Source organism: Ursus americanus, chromosome 11 (assembly GCF_024610735.1).
Source record: "Ursus americanus isolate L20-20 chromosome 11, mUrsAme1.1.p, whole genome shotgun sequence".
In the NCBI taxonomy this organism is placed as follows: Eukaryota; Metazoa; Chordata; class Mammalia; order Carnivora; family Ursidae; genus Ursus; species Ursus americanus.
The window spans coordinates 28,699,519-28,716,407 of record NC_142137.1 but is presented as its reverse complement, the minus strand read 5'-3'; the positions used below and the strand labels follow the sequence as shown (position 1 = coordinate 28,716,407).

At 36.0% G+C, this 16,889-nt stretch overlaps 1 protein-coding gene across 4 annotated transcripts; it reads left to right on the top strand.

The window, feature by feature from the left end:
• The first annotated feature begins 25 nt into the window (after positions 1-25).
• TUBE1 (tubulin epsilon 1) lies at positions 26-16,327 on the top strand. 4 transcript variants are annotated; one of them, XM_087865403.1, is made up of 12 exons: positions 26-155; positions 256-386; positions 937-989; positions 3,715-3,772; positions 7,072-7,187; positions 8,673-8,794; positions 10,984-11,171; positions 11,392-11,567; positions 12,375-12,515; positions 14,992-15,132; positions 15,684-15,858; positions 16,169-16,327. In XM_087865403.1, the coding sequence occupies exons 1-12, from the start codon at positions 131-133 to the stop codon at positions 16,325-16,327; spliced, it is 1,485 nt and encodes a 494-aa protein (XP_087721529.1). In that variant the 5' UTR covers positions 26-130. The 4 variants fall into 4 exon arrangements, with proteins under 4 accessions (XP_087721529.1, XP_045654454.1, XP_045654456.1 ...); XM_045798498.2 differs by having other exon boundaries at positions 27-155; positions 256-329; XM_045798500.2 differs by lacking the exon at positions 26-155 and having other exon boundaries at positions 311-329; positions 3,715-6,656.
• Positions 16,328-16,889: the final 562 nt, after the last annotated feature.

Genomic DNA, 16,889 nt, shown 5'->3' with positions numbered 1-16,889 from the left:
GTGACTTGCGACAGCAGCGTGACTTACGGCTACGCCGCTCCTCCAGGCGCGCCACTGGTGGGCGGGGCTTGCCCGGGAGTACGAAAGTAGGCGCGGGTTTCCTAGTCTTCTGGTCCGGCCGCGCCGTAGCATGACCCAGTCGGTGGTCGTACAGGGTAAGCTGCGCGGGAGGGTGGGCACTCGGTCGCCGCGCAGCCGAATGGCCTTGTTTGTCACCTAATGGCTACTCTGTTTCCCTCTTCTCGCTGATCGCAGTCGGCCAGTGCGGAAACCAGATCGGCTGCTGCTTCTGGGATCTGGCGCTAAGGGAGCATGCCGCGGTCAACCAGGTACCGGCCCCGCCGCCCGGAGACCCCTCGCCTATCACCGAGGCTCGTCAAACAAGAGTCAGTCCATTTTACCTCTTATCTGACCGGCATAAGGTGTATGGGATCTTCTCAGGGAAGAACAAACTAGTTTTTAAACGTTTGTTGTCGTTAAAACAAATCCTGGGCGAAGATCTCAGTCTTAAGGCTACCTGATTCTCAGGGTCTCATTTTTATCAGGACTGTTGTGAAGAGCGATGAGATAGTATTGGGAAAGTGCTTTGTAAAATAGGTAACATGTGTAGTAGTATATTCCTGAATTTAATCAACTTTAAAATGATCACCAGGAATCTAGACAAAGCTCTTGTTTGACGCACCTGTTCTGCAATCCTATGGGGGACTCCTTTCTTCAGCACCCTCTGCTCAACTTAATCCATAGATTTTACAGCATTTATTTTTTAGGTAGGAAGAATCAGTCTAAGCACTTTATGATAACTTGCACTTTTGTTGTTATTCTCATAACCGAATACCAGCCCTTACAGTATTGTGAGATTATTAAATAGAAAGGATTTTATTTGGGAAAGAGGCAAAACTTAATCAAATGTTATAAATATATTTTTTTTCTTTTTAGAAAGGAATTTATGATGAGGCAATAAGCAGCTTCTTTAGAAATGTGGATACCAGGTAAGATGGGATTAAAGTCTATCACATAGCGTAATGATTCTTTTCATGTCATCTGATTGGGTGAGAATTCTTCAAAGGACAATAAAACAATGGATCACTATAAAGAAGTTGTCTGGCTTTTTTGTTTTTATCACAATTGAAAGCATATTTTTTTTCTCATTATTCTCATATCATTAATATTTCTCATTCTGCAGAGCAAGACAGTAGGTTTCCTTTTAAGGCCATATGAAGGAACAAAAAGAACCTTTAGTGTGCCTTCTCTCACTTTTATTTATTTTTAAAGATTTTATTTATTTGAGAGAGAGAGAGAGCGTGCGGTAGCACAAGTGGAGACAGAGAGAGAGGGAGAAGCAGACTCCCTGATGAGCAGGGAGCCCAACATGGGGCTCCATCCCAGGACCCCAGGATCATGACCTGACTGGAAGGCAGACACTTAACCAGCTGAGCTACCCAGGCACCCCTCATGTGTCTTCTTTTAACATGACCTTGAAATAAAGTTTTACTGAAGGGGTACTGAAAGTTTCCTCAGGGTATATTGTTAATGCATTTGAGAATGACTAATTTTTTAAAGAAAAATATTTTTTTACGCTTCTGTGATACTATTTGTAGTTAGGAATATTTGTCCTATGAATAGAATGTGCTAAAAAGGAGATAAACAGTTGTCAAATTACTTTTGTTTATTTAATAAAGAGCATATGTATATTTTATCTGAAAGTAATTTTGACATTCAAGGTATGTCCATAAGCTTTTAATGTTTAATCATTAAGTTTGTGTATTTTCAAAATAATAAAACTAAACTGTGGTGGACTTGAACTAAAAAATATATCATGAATATCCACCTTTATCTAATTCAGTAAAAATTCTAGTTCTAGTTTGAATTAGTTGGTTGGGTATTTGAGGTAAGTTATCTCCTAGGGGAGGCTAATTAGTCTCCACTTCGTTGGTGAATCCCAGAGTCTGGCCCTCAGACTAGCAAACTGAGAAAACTTGTTAACATCTTGAGAATGAGTCCATTGCTTTCCAGTACAGGCAGATAAACCAAACTCAAAGAGAATGGTAGATTAAAAAGCAGAAAGTCGATGTAGTAATTGACAGTAGGAACCATAACTCAAGAGCACCAGGTCTTTCTTTCCCTTCAAAAGCACTTTCTCTTCTGTAGGAAATCTACCTGAAAAGCTAAATAATAGAAGGTTGCTTGGTGATCGTGGAATCAGACCAAGGGGAGTTAGGTTATTACCTTAATGACTGATGTCATTTATCTTTATTATATGGAGATATCTATTATCTAGGATTCCCTCTTTTTTGCGAATTAGAACATCCTCTCCCCTAAATACTGTTAAGAGACTCAAATTTGCCTTTGTAGTACTTCCTTTTATGTGCTTCCCTTCTAACTGAGTTCCCACTCTCATCCCCTCTACTCTTGATGGTCAATCCATTCATTAAGTATTACTTAGTCGAGACTCAGCCGGGGACCTTTTCTTTCTTAATAAGGTGACTACGTAACTATACTCCCCTGTACTTTGTTTTATAATTCAACGTGAGAGCATTCTTATTTCCCCAATCCCGAGTTTATCCAAAAAGGGGAGATGAGTCTTGGCATTTTACTCTTCTTTCTATGTACTAGCAACACCTGCCAGCATCTGTTCCATGGTGGTACCAAAAAACCTTTAAAAAACAAGACCACATTTTGGTGCACACGGCTATATCTATTTGAGGAAATGACCATACCTTTTTAGTAGCATACTAGGAATTTACCTGTACTAGAGGTTAACAGACCTTTCCTGCAAAGGACCAGATGGTAAATATTTTAGGTTTTGTAGACCATAAGGTCTGTGTCACATCTGTTCGACTCTGCTGTTGTAACAGGAATGCAGGTATAACTTACTAGTGCATAGGCAAGTGGGCATGGCTGTGTTTGAATAAAACTTTATTTAGGAAAACAAGCAGCTGGTCAGAGTTGGCCCAAGGACAATAGTTTACCAGCCCAACCTATAGCATCATCTGTACTCAATTCAACTTCCTTTCATATAGTCTTCTTGTAAGTTGTATTGACTCATACCCTGTGTTTGGTCATACATGAAGTTACTTTAGTTCAACATGAAATTCTAGGAACAGCCTTAGATACTCATGATATATAACTGGTATATCAGTTAATGTATGTTCAGCTACAATAGGAAACCTCATTAATGGTGGCTTACACAATACAAGTATCCAGTTAGCCCATCTAAAGAAATCTGGAAATTGGGTGATCTAGGCTTGGAGAAGTGCCTTAAAAGACCAAGGTACTTTCATTTCATTATTCCTATTATGTTGGCTTCTTGTCCTCATGTTTATTTTTTTAAACTATAACGTGGCAGCCTCCACTCCATGCATCACATCTGTATTCATGTTCAAGGTAGGAAAAAGGAAGAGTTGGCACCAACTACATCTGGTCCTCTTTATCAGAAAAGTTTCCCAGAATATCTCCCTTTATCTCATCAGTAAGAACTGGATTACATGGCCAGCCCTAACTACAAAGAAAGCCAAGAAAAAACACCTCACTTTTCAGCCTAAGGGGAGGGTAGGCAAGGGAGAAGAATAGGAATGGCACCTTCTACATTGCCTTTTGTGTCTGCCTTACCAGGCCCAAGTAGCTATATTATATAAACGGGAGTTAACTGTATTACCTAACAGCAGTATTAGCCTTGGAAGATATTACGACCTTTTCTCATTTTTTATCTTTCAGAGTGGTTGGTGATGGTGGCAGTATTTCCAAGGGGAAAATTTGTTCTTTGAAAGCACGAGTAAGATCTATATACTTGGATTCTTATATTGTGTGTGTTCTTAAAATAACTATACTTCTGTAACTCTCATGAGAATAAAATTTTAACTTCCCAAATTTAAAGTATTTACTAAGCCACATTTTAATATACATATAGTTAAGCAGACATTTATATCTACCTGGAACTTTAGGGGGAAAATTTTGTGCTTAAAGTAAAAACACTGTATCGTTAGCATTTTTTAATAAATATTTCAGGGGAAATACACGTCTGGGTAAATGATAACAAAAGGAGCTTTCTTAATTTTAAGCCTCAGACACATGCTAATGCTGGTTAATTTTTCATTTGAAGATAATGGAACGTTTCTTTTCATCAGTTACCATTCCCAGCACAAAGCACAGATCCAGCCACGTTATAGTGAATACCATACCCATGTAAGACCTCTTGAACAAAAATGCTTCAAGTCAGTAGCCCATATTTCGTCTTAACCTCATTCCAACAACACTTCTGCAATTATTTCTCTACAACAAACTGCTTTTTCCAGTTGTTGATTAATAATCTTTGTAACAAAAAAGAAAAGCAGTTTGGATGGTAGGAATTGAGACAATAAGGACCAGACCTGGAATTGTGGCTGGAAGAGTAAAAGGCAGTAGTGTTGTGGTACCTGGGAACTGTCTCCTTATATCTGTAATCTCTGATGTCCTTGGAAAACAAAATTTATTGGCAGAGACCATGTGCTTATAGGCTGTTCAGATGATTCACATCTGGTATATCCTGCATGCTATGGACAGTGCTAACATCCTAATCCAAATCTTACAGAAAAAGTAACATTGACATTTCTCTAGAGTGCTCCCAATTTGAGCTCTTTCCCACCACTCTGTCAGTGAGCAAGGTAGGAGGTGGAGGAAACACTATTGGGAAAGAATAAATCAGTGTGTCCTGTCACCTTTGACTTGTCCTAGAAGGTACTTTTCCATTTTTCCTTAGGAGTCTTGGTATTATGTGGCTGTGATCACTGAAGAGTCTAGGCTTCACAAGATAACTTCATGGTTAGGTCCTTCTGCTGTGTCCAGTATCATAGGTTAATGGGTAAATACTCAGAGTTTTGTAATCCTCTATTACGATTAAGGGAGAGCTCAGAGACCAGAAAACTATCACCAGGTTGCTCTGGCAGAAAACAATAAACATCAAATCCTGAAACAGTTGTGACTCCAGACCTTGGATGGTGGCGTGAGGAACCCAGAATAATTCCTCATTTAATTAATTTCCAAGGAAAAAGAAATCAAAGGCTTGATGTGACTAGAATTGAAAGAGTTCTATACCTTGTCAGCATTTTAATGCTCAGTGACAATGACAGTGATGATTCTATGAAAACTGACTTCAAGAGGTACTTGAATGTCCATTTGTATTCTGCCCGTCGCTTCCTTTGCAGGATTGCAAGGTAATGAGGGTAATTTTCCACAGATTATCTTAAATAAGTCTGTTTTGGAACAAGGCCATTATAAGCTAATTTTTTTTCTTTTTGTAATCTTACACAACTTGTAGTATACTATAGTTTGCCCATACAGTGAAGTCTCTCTTATGGTTGATTAGGTGTTAAAGTCAACATCTAGGTAAACTTGCATATTATCATAAAATATCCTAGACAAACCCTAAATTGCCAGTAAATAACCCTATGTAGTCCAGTGTACATAAAATATATGTATATTGCTTGCTGTATATAAAATAGCACATTTGTAATACGTAATTCTGTAGTCTTTCTAATATACTTCTGTGATTGTACAATTAGAAATATAATATTTCTGATATACTGGGTAAGACTAATTTCTTGCTTATAGTAGCATAGTTAATTAACTACACAAGCAGTTTAATTCACAGAATTTAAATGGGCATAAGTTGCAACCCCACGGTAGTTAGTACCCCATAAATATCGAACTTGACTATCTCCTCTCCATAGATAGGAGAGCAAAGGGTTTGGTGGTTAAGACCGAAGATTCTGCAGCCAGGCTAACCGGGTTTGAATCTCCGCTCGCTCACATACTAGCTGGGTGATCACAGCTAAGTGACTTAGCATTCCCAGGCCTCAGTTTTCTCGTGCATAACACGGGGGTAATTATGCATAAGGGTGTGAGGATCAAATGCGATAATACACGTAAAGCACTTAGAACACTGGCATGTAAGTGCTTAAAGTCACAGCGTCACAAGAACTAAAAAGAGCCCATAAACCAAGCACTTTCTCTGTGACACTGAATCAAAGAGTTAATAGCTTTGTAGTATACTCGAAGGTTATTTCAGGATTTTTTTCAGCTTTTTTTTTTTTTTTTTTTATTTTATTCATTTATTCGACAGAGAGAGACAGCCAGCGAGAGAGGGAACACAAGCAGGGGGAGTGGGAGAGGAAGAAGCAGGCTCATAGCGGAGGAGCCTGATGTGGGGCTCGATCCCACAACGCCGGGATCACGCCCTGAGCCGAAGGCAGACACCTAACTGCTGTGCCACCCAGGCGCCCCTTTTTTCAGCTTTTTAATTTAACTATTTATTTTACTTTTTCACTCCTCTTCCTCAGTGTAGAAAACAGGGGAGGCACAAAATAGTGAGGGTAGGGGTTTATAACCCTACTGCCAAGCTATCCCTGCCTACATTTTGCTGTGATTCCCTCCAGTCTTTTCTGTTTTTCTTTCCGTACTTAATTTTACGTTTTATGTTCTCATTTTCTTCTTAGTAATACAGGTTGTCTCCCGTGTCGGTAATGTTTGTGATGATGAATGAGGTTTTCGTGGGCGTAGGGACCCTGTTGTCATCTTTGACCTCTCTCCAGAGCCTTGGTTTGCACCGGATAGTGGAGTTTACTGATTTGAATTGGGCGGTTCTGGGCTGTGATTCATGAAGAGCAGCATGGTTGTTCCTGGTGAGCAAGGGCATTAACATACCCTACATTTATTGAGAATTTTTTTCCGGTTAGGGCACCTTTTAAATTTCTGAGACCTTGTTCTCAAAACATTTACAATCACGTAGGCACATGAATAAAGGAATTGTTAGAAAATCAGTTGAGGGATTATTCAGTTCCTCCCGCCCCGGCCCCACGTGGTGTTTTGGAGTAGGAGAAGAGTTTCGAACCCACCTTTTAATTGTATTCCACCTCCTGAGCAAAGTGCAATTACTTTTTCATTCTTATAACAGATTCTACATAAAGATTCAGATAACGATTTGATTAAGCCTAAGCTATTAAAAAGAACAATGCAACTCTTAGGTCATAAATTCATTTACAGAGTTACTAGCTCTAAAGAAAAATACGCTAGTTCAATTTTATTTCTCTTTCTCAGGCTGTCTTGATTGACATGGAGGAAGGGGTAGTAAATGAAATTCTGCAGGGACCATTAAGGGATGTGTTTGACAGCAAGCAGCTCATCACTGATATTTCTGGCTCAGGGAATAATTGGTGAGAATATGCCATATGTAAAAATTGAATGTCATCTGAAAAAAAATGAATGATCTTTCCTTCATTCTAATAGGTCCTGCTGACATGAAAGCAAGATCTAACCTGCCAGACCTGCCTCTAGGCCTTTCGGCCCATCATCTTTTCCTGGATAAATGATGGGGTTTCTCAATACTGAAAAGCCATCAGTATCATAGTTCTTTCTCTCCTTTTTTTTAAGAAAAAAATCGTGAAAAATGGATTTACTAAATTCCTTGTAAATTGATTCTTACATAATACTAATGACAAAAGTTTTAACTATTTTTATAAACTGTTCTCTTACCGATATTATTTGATTCTATCAACTTCTCCAGTTGGTCAGACTTGATAGGACTGATAAGAGGTGCAAGTCAGTGTCCCAGCATTAAGCTCAGCCTGAGGCTGTGTTTAGCTCTTAAATATATAACTGTCTGTTCTTCTTAATGGGGTAAAAAGCTTCAACAATGATCATTTGAAAATTTACTTTGAGACTGTTTTTGCTGTTTTTTAAAAATTAAGTAGCCTTGTTATTTGCAAATCTAATATTTACTCATTTATCTATTTGCAGTCTGTCCCTCAGGTTCCTAATGTGTGGTGATACCATTTTGCTAAAGCATGAATTTACTGGATCCCTGGCTGGCTCTGTCAGAAGAGCGTGCAACCCTTGATGTTGGGGTCGTGAGTTCGAGCCCCATGTTGGGGGTAGAGATGACTCTAATAAATAAAACTTTAAAGCATGAATTTACATTCTGCATTCTTAGAGACTCATCTGGGGAGAACCAGCCACTAAATGAATTCACCTGCCCACTTACCTGGCTTTTCACTAATTGTGTAACTTTTTCTGTAATTTTTGAGTTACACAACCTGACTGCATGTCTGGGGAAGTCATTCAGTCATTTTTTAATCATTTTAATCATTTTTTAATGCATCAACATGCTCCTTGCAAATTTGATTAATCAAAAGGGCTTACAGAGCCTTATGAATATCAGTTTTCTATTGTGTATCATTTCAACTAATGATAACATAATGTGACCAGTGTTTTCTCCTATATTAAACCAATATGTTCAAAATTTTTTATTTTGAATGTCTTTCTAGTTGACCACATTCTGCTTTTTAATATGAAAAATTTACTGCAGAGTTTATTTTAAATGGAGATGAGAAAAAACTATGTAACTAAAGTCTTATGCCTTAAAAAAAGAGAAAAAGAAGATAAATTTAGAAAACCATAGTTTAATATCCATTGATAATGAGCTACTTTATCAGGATATTTGAGGATTATAGAGCTATATATTTGTTACATTTTCTATCTAGTATCTTTGAAATATCACAATATGATTTATTCCTATGAAACAAGAATTAATACAGTAAAAATGCTTTTTCAAATTTTTCTGTAATCTTTTCATTTAGATCAGAAATAATAAAATCTTGAAATAATAAATACCAGGGTGTAATTTATATTCTTTTTTTCAGGGCTGTGGGGCACAAAGTTTTTGGCAGTCTTTATCAAGAACAGATTTTAGAGAAACTCAGAAAGTCGGCAGAGCACTGTGATTGTTTGCAGTGTTTTTTTATAATACATTCCATGGGAGGAGGTAAAGTTATTCACTCATTTCCAGATAACAATGTGAAGTGTAAATGGGAATTCATTTTGCAAACAGTAGTCTGTTTTCAGACCTGTGCTTAATAAAGGTACAACTTTTAACACTGTATATGTTTGAGTATATACATAACTGCTTCTTATTTTAAATTTTTGTCAAAATTTGTTGCTATTACCATTGTTTATAAATTGGAGCCCTTTTAAGAGTCAATACAACTGAATCTGAAGTTTTTTCTTCTTCTACTTTTAGTTTCTTTTATAAAATTCCCAACTATATTTCAGTATATGTGAGCTTTCTGGGAATGCTGACTTTCTCCTAAGAGTTTGCTTGTCTAGTCTCATATCCCACCTAGAAGCTAAGCATTTCTGGCTTGTTCAAAGGTATCCTTGCTAAGTAATATCAGTACTCTTTAACTGCCTTACAAGTTTTCTTTGTGTGCAATAAGAGACAGAGATAAAAGAAATCCTTTTCGTCAGCTCCTTTAAATCATTCCTTACATAGCAATTACCTTGACCCAGAATAAATGATCTGCATTGCTTTCTTTCCCCAGGGAAGCCTGTACCTTGCAAATGAAGTATTTTGCTCCTCTGTTTTATGAACTAGAAAAATATCATATTTTGCTAATTTCCAATAGGATTAGTGATTTTTAAAAGAAAGATTTGCCATGCTGTTTTTCTCAGATTAAGATTTTATGTTCAGCAGGTTATATATATGGATTTTTTTATACATATTATTCAGTATGATAACATTTTAAAATTAAAGTTACACTTGCTATGTAACCATGCCTTTAGAGGACCATCATAATCATTAAATTAAGAAACAAATTTTCTTTGTACTAGTATAATTAACCTGCTAGTTTGGATACGTTTTCAAAAAACCAGTTTGATTTATAGTTCATTATGATGCCTTTTTAATCCCTCTATTACTCAAAATCTCAGAAGACTATACTTTATTCATAATTTACTGGCAAAAATAAATAATAGTGAAGTTTATAAAGGGTCTCCTTTCCCATATCTAAATCCTAGCCTCTCTCTTCACAGAGAATCAAGTTTGCCTATGTCTTTTCTTCCAAATATTTTCTATGCCTTTAAAAGTATGTGTGTGTATTTTAACATAAGATCATGCAATGCATATTATTCCAACATTTTTTCACTATATCTTTCCCGAATGTCTTTCAATATCTTCTATGTGTCCTAGAATTCAGTTGTGTTAATATATAATAACTTTTGAAGTCCATTTCCCATTAGTGGATGTTGTTTATCGTATTTAGTTATTACAAACAATCCCCACTTGAACACCTGGTACATACATTTCTGCTTATTTTTGCCCCAATAGCTGTAGGTAATACTCCCAAAAAGAAAGTGGGACCAAAGAATATGTACATTTTAAATTTTGATTGATATTAATAAACACTTCCTACATTATTTCACCAATCCATACTATTAGAAACAATTTATACAGGTTTATTTCCCCACACTGTCACTAATACTGAGTATTATAAAACATTAATATATTCAAAATTAGATTGTTTTAATTTGGATTTGTTTGATTAGAAGAAGGGTTGAGCATCCTCACATCTATTCACAATAGCATCATTTGATTTATTATGAATTACATATTTATATGCTTCACCCATTTTTCTGTTGTATTATTCATGTTTTTTTGGTTGTTGATTTGTGAGACTTCTTTTTTTTTTTTTAAGATTTTATTTATTAATTTGACAGAGATAGAGAGATAGAGAGAGCCAGCGAGAGAGGGAACACAAGCAGGGGGAGTGGGAGAGGAAGAAGCAGGCTTCCAGCGGAGGAGCCTGATGTGGGGCTCGATCCCAGAACGCCAGGATCACACCCTGAGCCGAAGGCAGACGCTTAACCGCTGTGCCACCCAGGCCCCCCTGTGAGACTTCTTTATTAAAGAAATTTAGTCCATCATCATATATGTTGGATATTTTTTTCTTAGTTTGCCTTTTTCATTTTGTTTCTAGGTTTTATATATGTATATATTTATATGTTTTTGTCATTTTTAATGGAAGCAAAACTGTCTTCTATATAATGCTCTGGTTTTTAATATATGTTCCTACCAAAAAAACCTATAAAATTCCAAGTTCCTCACAATTTTATTTTGAATCATTTATGCCGGATTTTTTTTGTTTCTGTTTTTGTTTTTGCAATTTTAATCCTCAGGAACAGGATCTGGACTTGGCACATTCCTTTTAAAGGTGCTTGAGGATGAATTTCCAGAAGTATACAGATTCGTGACGTCAATTTATCCTTCTGGTGAGGATGATGTCATAACCTCGCCTTACAATAGCATCTTGGCAATGAAGGAACTTAATGAGCATGCAGACTGTGTGTTGCCCATTGACAACCAAGTAAGAAATGACATCATAATTTATGGATATATCATATATACATTCAGTCTTGTGTTAATGCTTATATATGCATAGGAAACATTCTCTTCACTTTTCAGTCTTCCCATCTAAGAGGAAAAATAAGTTTAAATTGTTTTTCTTTCTCTTCTTTCCTTCCTGGTAGAATGTCATCTATGTCTGCCCTTGCTAATAGCTTCTCTCCCAATATTTTTCCTTTAAGTCTTTATTTGACATCATTAGCAAAATTGACCTGATGGTGAATTCTGGAAAGTTGGGCACAACTGTAAAGCCAAAGAGTCTGGTTACTTCAAGTGCTGGAGCTGTTAAAAAGCGGCACCAGAAGCCCTTTGATGCAATGAACAACATTGTGGCCAATTTGCTGCTGAACCTAACAAGGTAATCCTATTGATGGCAAAACTTAGGACAGTTTAAAAACTTCACTTGGCCTCTGATGATGCTTGCAGTAGCATTTTTGTAGTAGCACTTTTCAGTTTTTCTAAGTCGTGGGAGCTTCTTTCTATTTTATTTTATTTTGTCTAGTGTTTTCAGATCTTGGAGTGATAGACCAGAATTTTAATTTCTATTACTCCAAAGCAGCATTTTCCCAGGTGCATTCCAGAGAATACTAATAGGTGTTAAATGAAAAAGTTGGTCACAGATAAACACTTGAGAACTTGGTTAGGTAACAGTAAGCACATTTTTTTGGGGGGTAGAATGTCCTCATCTTTTAAAGCAGCTAATACCTCCTTATTGTTAGTTGGTCCAAGATATTTCCTTGGCTTTGATCTAGAAGATTGCTTTGGCATTATTATATTCCAAATTATATAGCACATTGGGCAGACCCTTGAGGAACTTAGTGAAGTTTATAGAATAATTAAATAATTATTGACTTGTACGTGTTTAACTCAAAGTCTGTTTTAAGTAAGATATTTTTGTGTATGTAATGTGCAACACAGTCGTGTGTTGGTTACATGTCATATAATCCACAAATAAGAATTGCTATAGATGTTGTGTGTTAGATTTTAATGACCTTTCTACATGATATTCATGATACTAAATTTCACTAATACAGAAAAAAGGAGCATATATTCTCTACTGAAGAACAGTGTACAAAAGGATTTAAGAATGTCCGCTGAATGAAGTTACAAAGTATAAAATTTTAACATTAAATTTTTTTCTCTTGCTTTAATGTTAATTTTTTAGCTCTGCAAGGTTTGAAGGGTCCCTTAATATGGACCTTAATGAAATCAGCATGAACTTAGTTCCTTTTCCTCAATTGCATTATCTTGTGTCAAGCCTAACACCTCTATATACCCTGGCAGATGTTAACATTCCTACCCGAAGGTAAGATATAGTAACTATTCCAATGACTTAATAATTTGAATTACTTTTTAAAAAATATTTTCAGTTTGTAGTAACTGAGTATTTTTTCATGTCATTTTCTCTGTATCATTTTCATTATTTAAATGCTTTATTTACAAGTCATTGTTTAAAAAGTCAATATTAAACTATTTGACATTAAATCTAAATTTTTAAGCTAATGAAATTCATAGAGATTTGATTTTTATTGAAAATGATTTCAGGACTTTGACGTCTGACATACTTAAGTCTGAATGCTAATTCTGTCACTAGCTACAGGACCTTGGGCAGGTACACCTACCTCATATGCTTGTTGGGTATATTGAATAAGAGTATCTTTAAAGCACCATAGAAGTCTTTCCATTTATGGTAGCTGCTGTATTATCATTTCCAGAACACTTTGTTTTGTAACTGTGTGTCATTTTTAAGCATAAAACTTAGTCTACTTAACAAAAAAGTGTAGTTGAAAATATTCTGAGCACATACAGTGATGATAAGCTTGAAAAGGTCCCACTGGCATCCACAGTTGACTGAGGGAGAAGGTCCTGTCAAGCTCTGTAAGAGGAAAGTATGTAAATGATAAAAACCGGATTAAAGATCTTTTTTATAGTTTAAATTTTGGCAAAATAACAATTCTACACTGTAAATGTCACAGTGCTAGTAACTTTTATATAAGCTGTTAACAAATAACCAGTTATGCCAACTAATAGATGGCACTCTTTCTGCATGGGACGCTGATGACCTTAAGTTAAGCAACTTGCATGGTATATGGAACATGGTAATCATTCACTAAATATTCACTGTTATTGTCAGCCCCGCATATTAAAAATTAGTGTATTTAAATAAAATGTGCATCTTCAATAGGGACACATAGAAGGTAAATTGGTGCTAAACTATTTACTGTACAATAGTGATAATCAGACATTTTTACATTTAAAGTTAATTCTTAAAAATAAAGACAGGGAATTTCTAATTAAGTTCAGCATAAAGAAAAAAATGTTTGACTTGGTCCTTCAACCTGAATATTTCAAAGCCAATTAAATTTCTTTTAATCCTGCTTTTGGCATATTTTGATAAAAATCATACTGTTGCAGCATTTTGTATTCATATAATCATAGTTTGTAACAAAGGTTTATTTTTAAAATGTGTTTGTGAAAATGTATAAGGGACTTTAAAGATTTTACACTCTTAGGGAACTTGTCACAATGTTCTTTTTATTTTTGTGTTCTTTTTTCCCCTTTTTCTGCTGTACTATAGATATCTCAGAGGCTGTCATATCAGCACATATACTCATTTATCCTTCAGTAAAATAATAAATTGCTTTGAAGCCAGTTTTAAAACTCTTTAATTTCTTATTAGTAGTAAGAATGTTTTTTGTTGTACCTTTTATTAATAAATGTCAGTCCTGTACCTCATCCCATTTTTATCAAATGAAAATAAGCACATATGAGAAGTGTGTATATGTTTCTTGAAATTCCCTATTTCTAATGTAAATAAGTATCCCAAAATTACAAAAATCTCCTTACTAGTTTTTATATTTTGCAGCAGAGGATAAATCAAGAGTTTGCCCACTTGTTGTATACTGGTTCTTATCCTTTTTTGGGTTTCCTTAACTCCATAAAAATGCCCAAAAGCACATACACACCAAAATTTTGAACACAGTAGAGATTTACGAGCCCCCCACAGCTCACCATTCCCTAAAGGAATCTTCTATTCTTCTTGCTGTCACATACCCAAGATCGAATGTAAGCTCCATTAGAATAGAAATTTTTGTTGTTCACTGCTGGATCTCTGGCACTTAGAATAGTGCCTGGCACACTGTAGGCGTTCAGTAAATATCTGTTGAATGAGTAGGTAACACAGTGTGAATTCTGCAGCTCTTCCCAGACAGTCTGCAGACGCAGCATCCAGAATCTAGAGTTACCTAGGGAGCCTAATTATATTTGTACTGAATGACGTGGGATTTAAGAACCAGGCTGGGGCTATATTACAGACCTAGGATCCTGTGTATTACTAGATAGAAATTTGTTAGCACCTTTTTCTTCCTCTCTTTAAGTAAAGGATAAAACATGTCCTCCTCTCTTCTCATATTTCTCATCAAGATTGTTTTGAGAAAATGATAGCTGAAATGTAGAATGTGGGGGCACCTGGGTAGCTCAGCCGTTAAGCATCTGCCTTTGGCTCAGGTCATGATCCCAGGGTCCTGGATCGAGCCCCGCATCGAGCTCGCTGCTCGGCGGGAAGCCTTCTTCTCCCTCTCCCACTCCCCCCTTGCTTGTATTCTCTGTCGCTGTCTCTCTCTCTGTCAAATAAATGAATAAAATCTTAAAAAAAAAAAAAGAAATGTAGAATGTGTCTGTATGTGAAGTTTATTTACCTGGAGGTGACTATCTTTGCATTTTGTAGTCCTACATAGAAGAAATAATATTTTGTATGAGCAGTGATTCTTGCATTGTTCTAGGTTGGATCAGATGTTTTCAGATGCCTTTAGTAAAGATCACCAGCTAATTCGGGCTGACCCCAAACATAGTCTCTACCTCGCCTGTGCCCTTATGGTCAGAGGAAATGTACAGGTTTCAGATCTTCGCAGAAATATTGAAAGGTTTGATTTTATATTTTCATGATAATTTATGTGTACTGCTTGTGACCGTGGAGCATAGTAGTTCAGAGGGCCTCTCTTCAGGTTCTAGCATGCCACTTAACTGTAGTGTGAAATGTAAAATAAGAAGAATGGTACAAAATTGTTATTTATGAATAGTGAATGATGCAGGAGATATTTTATTTTCTGCAAGTGTTCAGAAAATTGAACTACGGTTGTTTTATTACTACCACTGCACTGCTAAGTTTTATGTTTTACTATTTTTTGACAGTCTATTTTTCTCTATTTTTCAATAGAGAACTACTCTATTGAAGAACAAAGTAAGGAAAACTGTAATATTTTCATCTCTTTTTCATCCCCACGTTTAATGTCCTCCTAACTAAATGCCCCTTAGCTCACTGTCAGACTGTACCATGGATATTGCTAATAGTAAAAATTAGATAACGTACATTATATACTGAGCAATTAGAATGGCACCATCAGTAACATCTGCTGCCATATATGGCAGGTCCTTTCAGTACCTTCATTCTCACCTTTGGGTTTTTGTATCTCAGATTAAAACCTTCTCTACAGTTTGTCTCGTGGAATCAAGAAGGCTGGAAAACCAGCTTGTGTTCAGTACCTCCTGTGGGCCATTCCCATTCATTATTAGCTCTAGCAAATAACACATGTGTGAAGCCTACCTTCATGGAACTGAAAGAGAGGTTCCTGAGGCTCTACAAGAAAAAGGTAATTATCAGCACACCTTTGTAACTGTGTGTGTTTATTTTGGCTATTTAAGATGTCTCCTCTCAAATTACACTATTACAGATCGGGGCAATCCTGACTGCTATATTCACTGTACTGATTATAACTGGAGAGGTTTATTTAGACATCTAAAGGAGAAATGTCATGAGTTTACAGGATTGGAGTTCTCTCCTTTCTCTTGTAAAGCTGAGTAAACTATCATTTTAATAAAGAATTATTTATGTTTTAGGATAGTTACATATGTATTAAATTTTCTGAAAATGGTCAGCATTATCCAGTTTTTTATGTATAGGCTCATCTCCACCACTATCTGCAAATCGAAGGGATGGAAGAAAGCTGTTTCATGGAAGCCGTGTCATCTTTATCAGGGCTCGTAGAGGAGTACAACCAGCTGGATGCCACGAAGAGCATGCCTGTGGAAGATTTACCTAGACTAAGCATAGCTGTGTAAAAAAGAAACCCCAAATACAACTTTTACGTTTCTTAAGTTTACACTGGTTTTTGTCACCTTTTCTTTCTGTTTCAGAATTTTTGTGATTCAGAAAACCCAGTTTGCACTTTTCCTATTAGAAAGCATTTTTGTCTTAAAAAAAAAAAAAAAAAAAGAGTGATTTTCGTTTCATCACAATTTGTGGATGATACCAGTCTGTGAAATTAGTGAAGTCCTAGTACCTTAACTTCAAATATTTGTCTTCAGAAAATTCCCCTTTTCTAAAATTGAGAAAACAGAGTTCTTCAATATTTTTATTTATAGTCTCGTATTTAGGCATTTATACAATAATAATCATGTCTTCAATAAAATCTTATAAGGTATATTTTTTTATTTATTTATAATTTATTTTTTCATATTCTGTTTAAATTCTCCTGATCTTTTAAAAGCAAGTACGAGGAGTAGTAGAAGAACACAATATAAATACTTCCGTGTAATACCCACTAACTTTTCGGGGATAGCTGTAAAGGAGGTTTTGTTGCTGCTTTGGGTAACCACATGTTTGTACTCAATCACATTTATT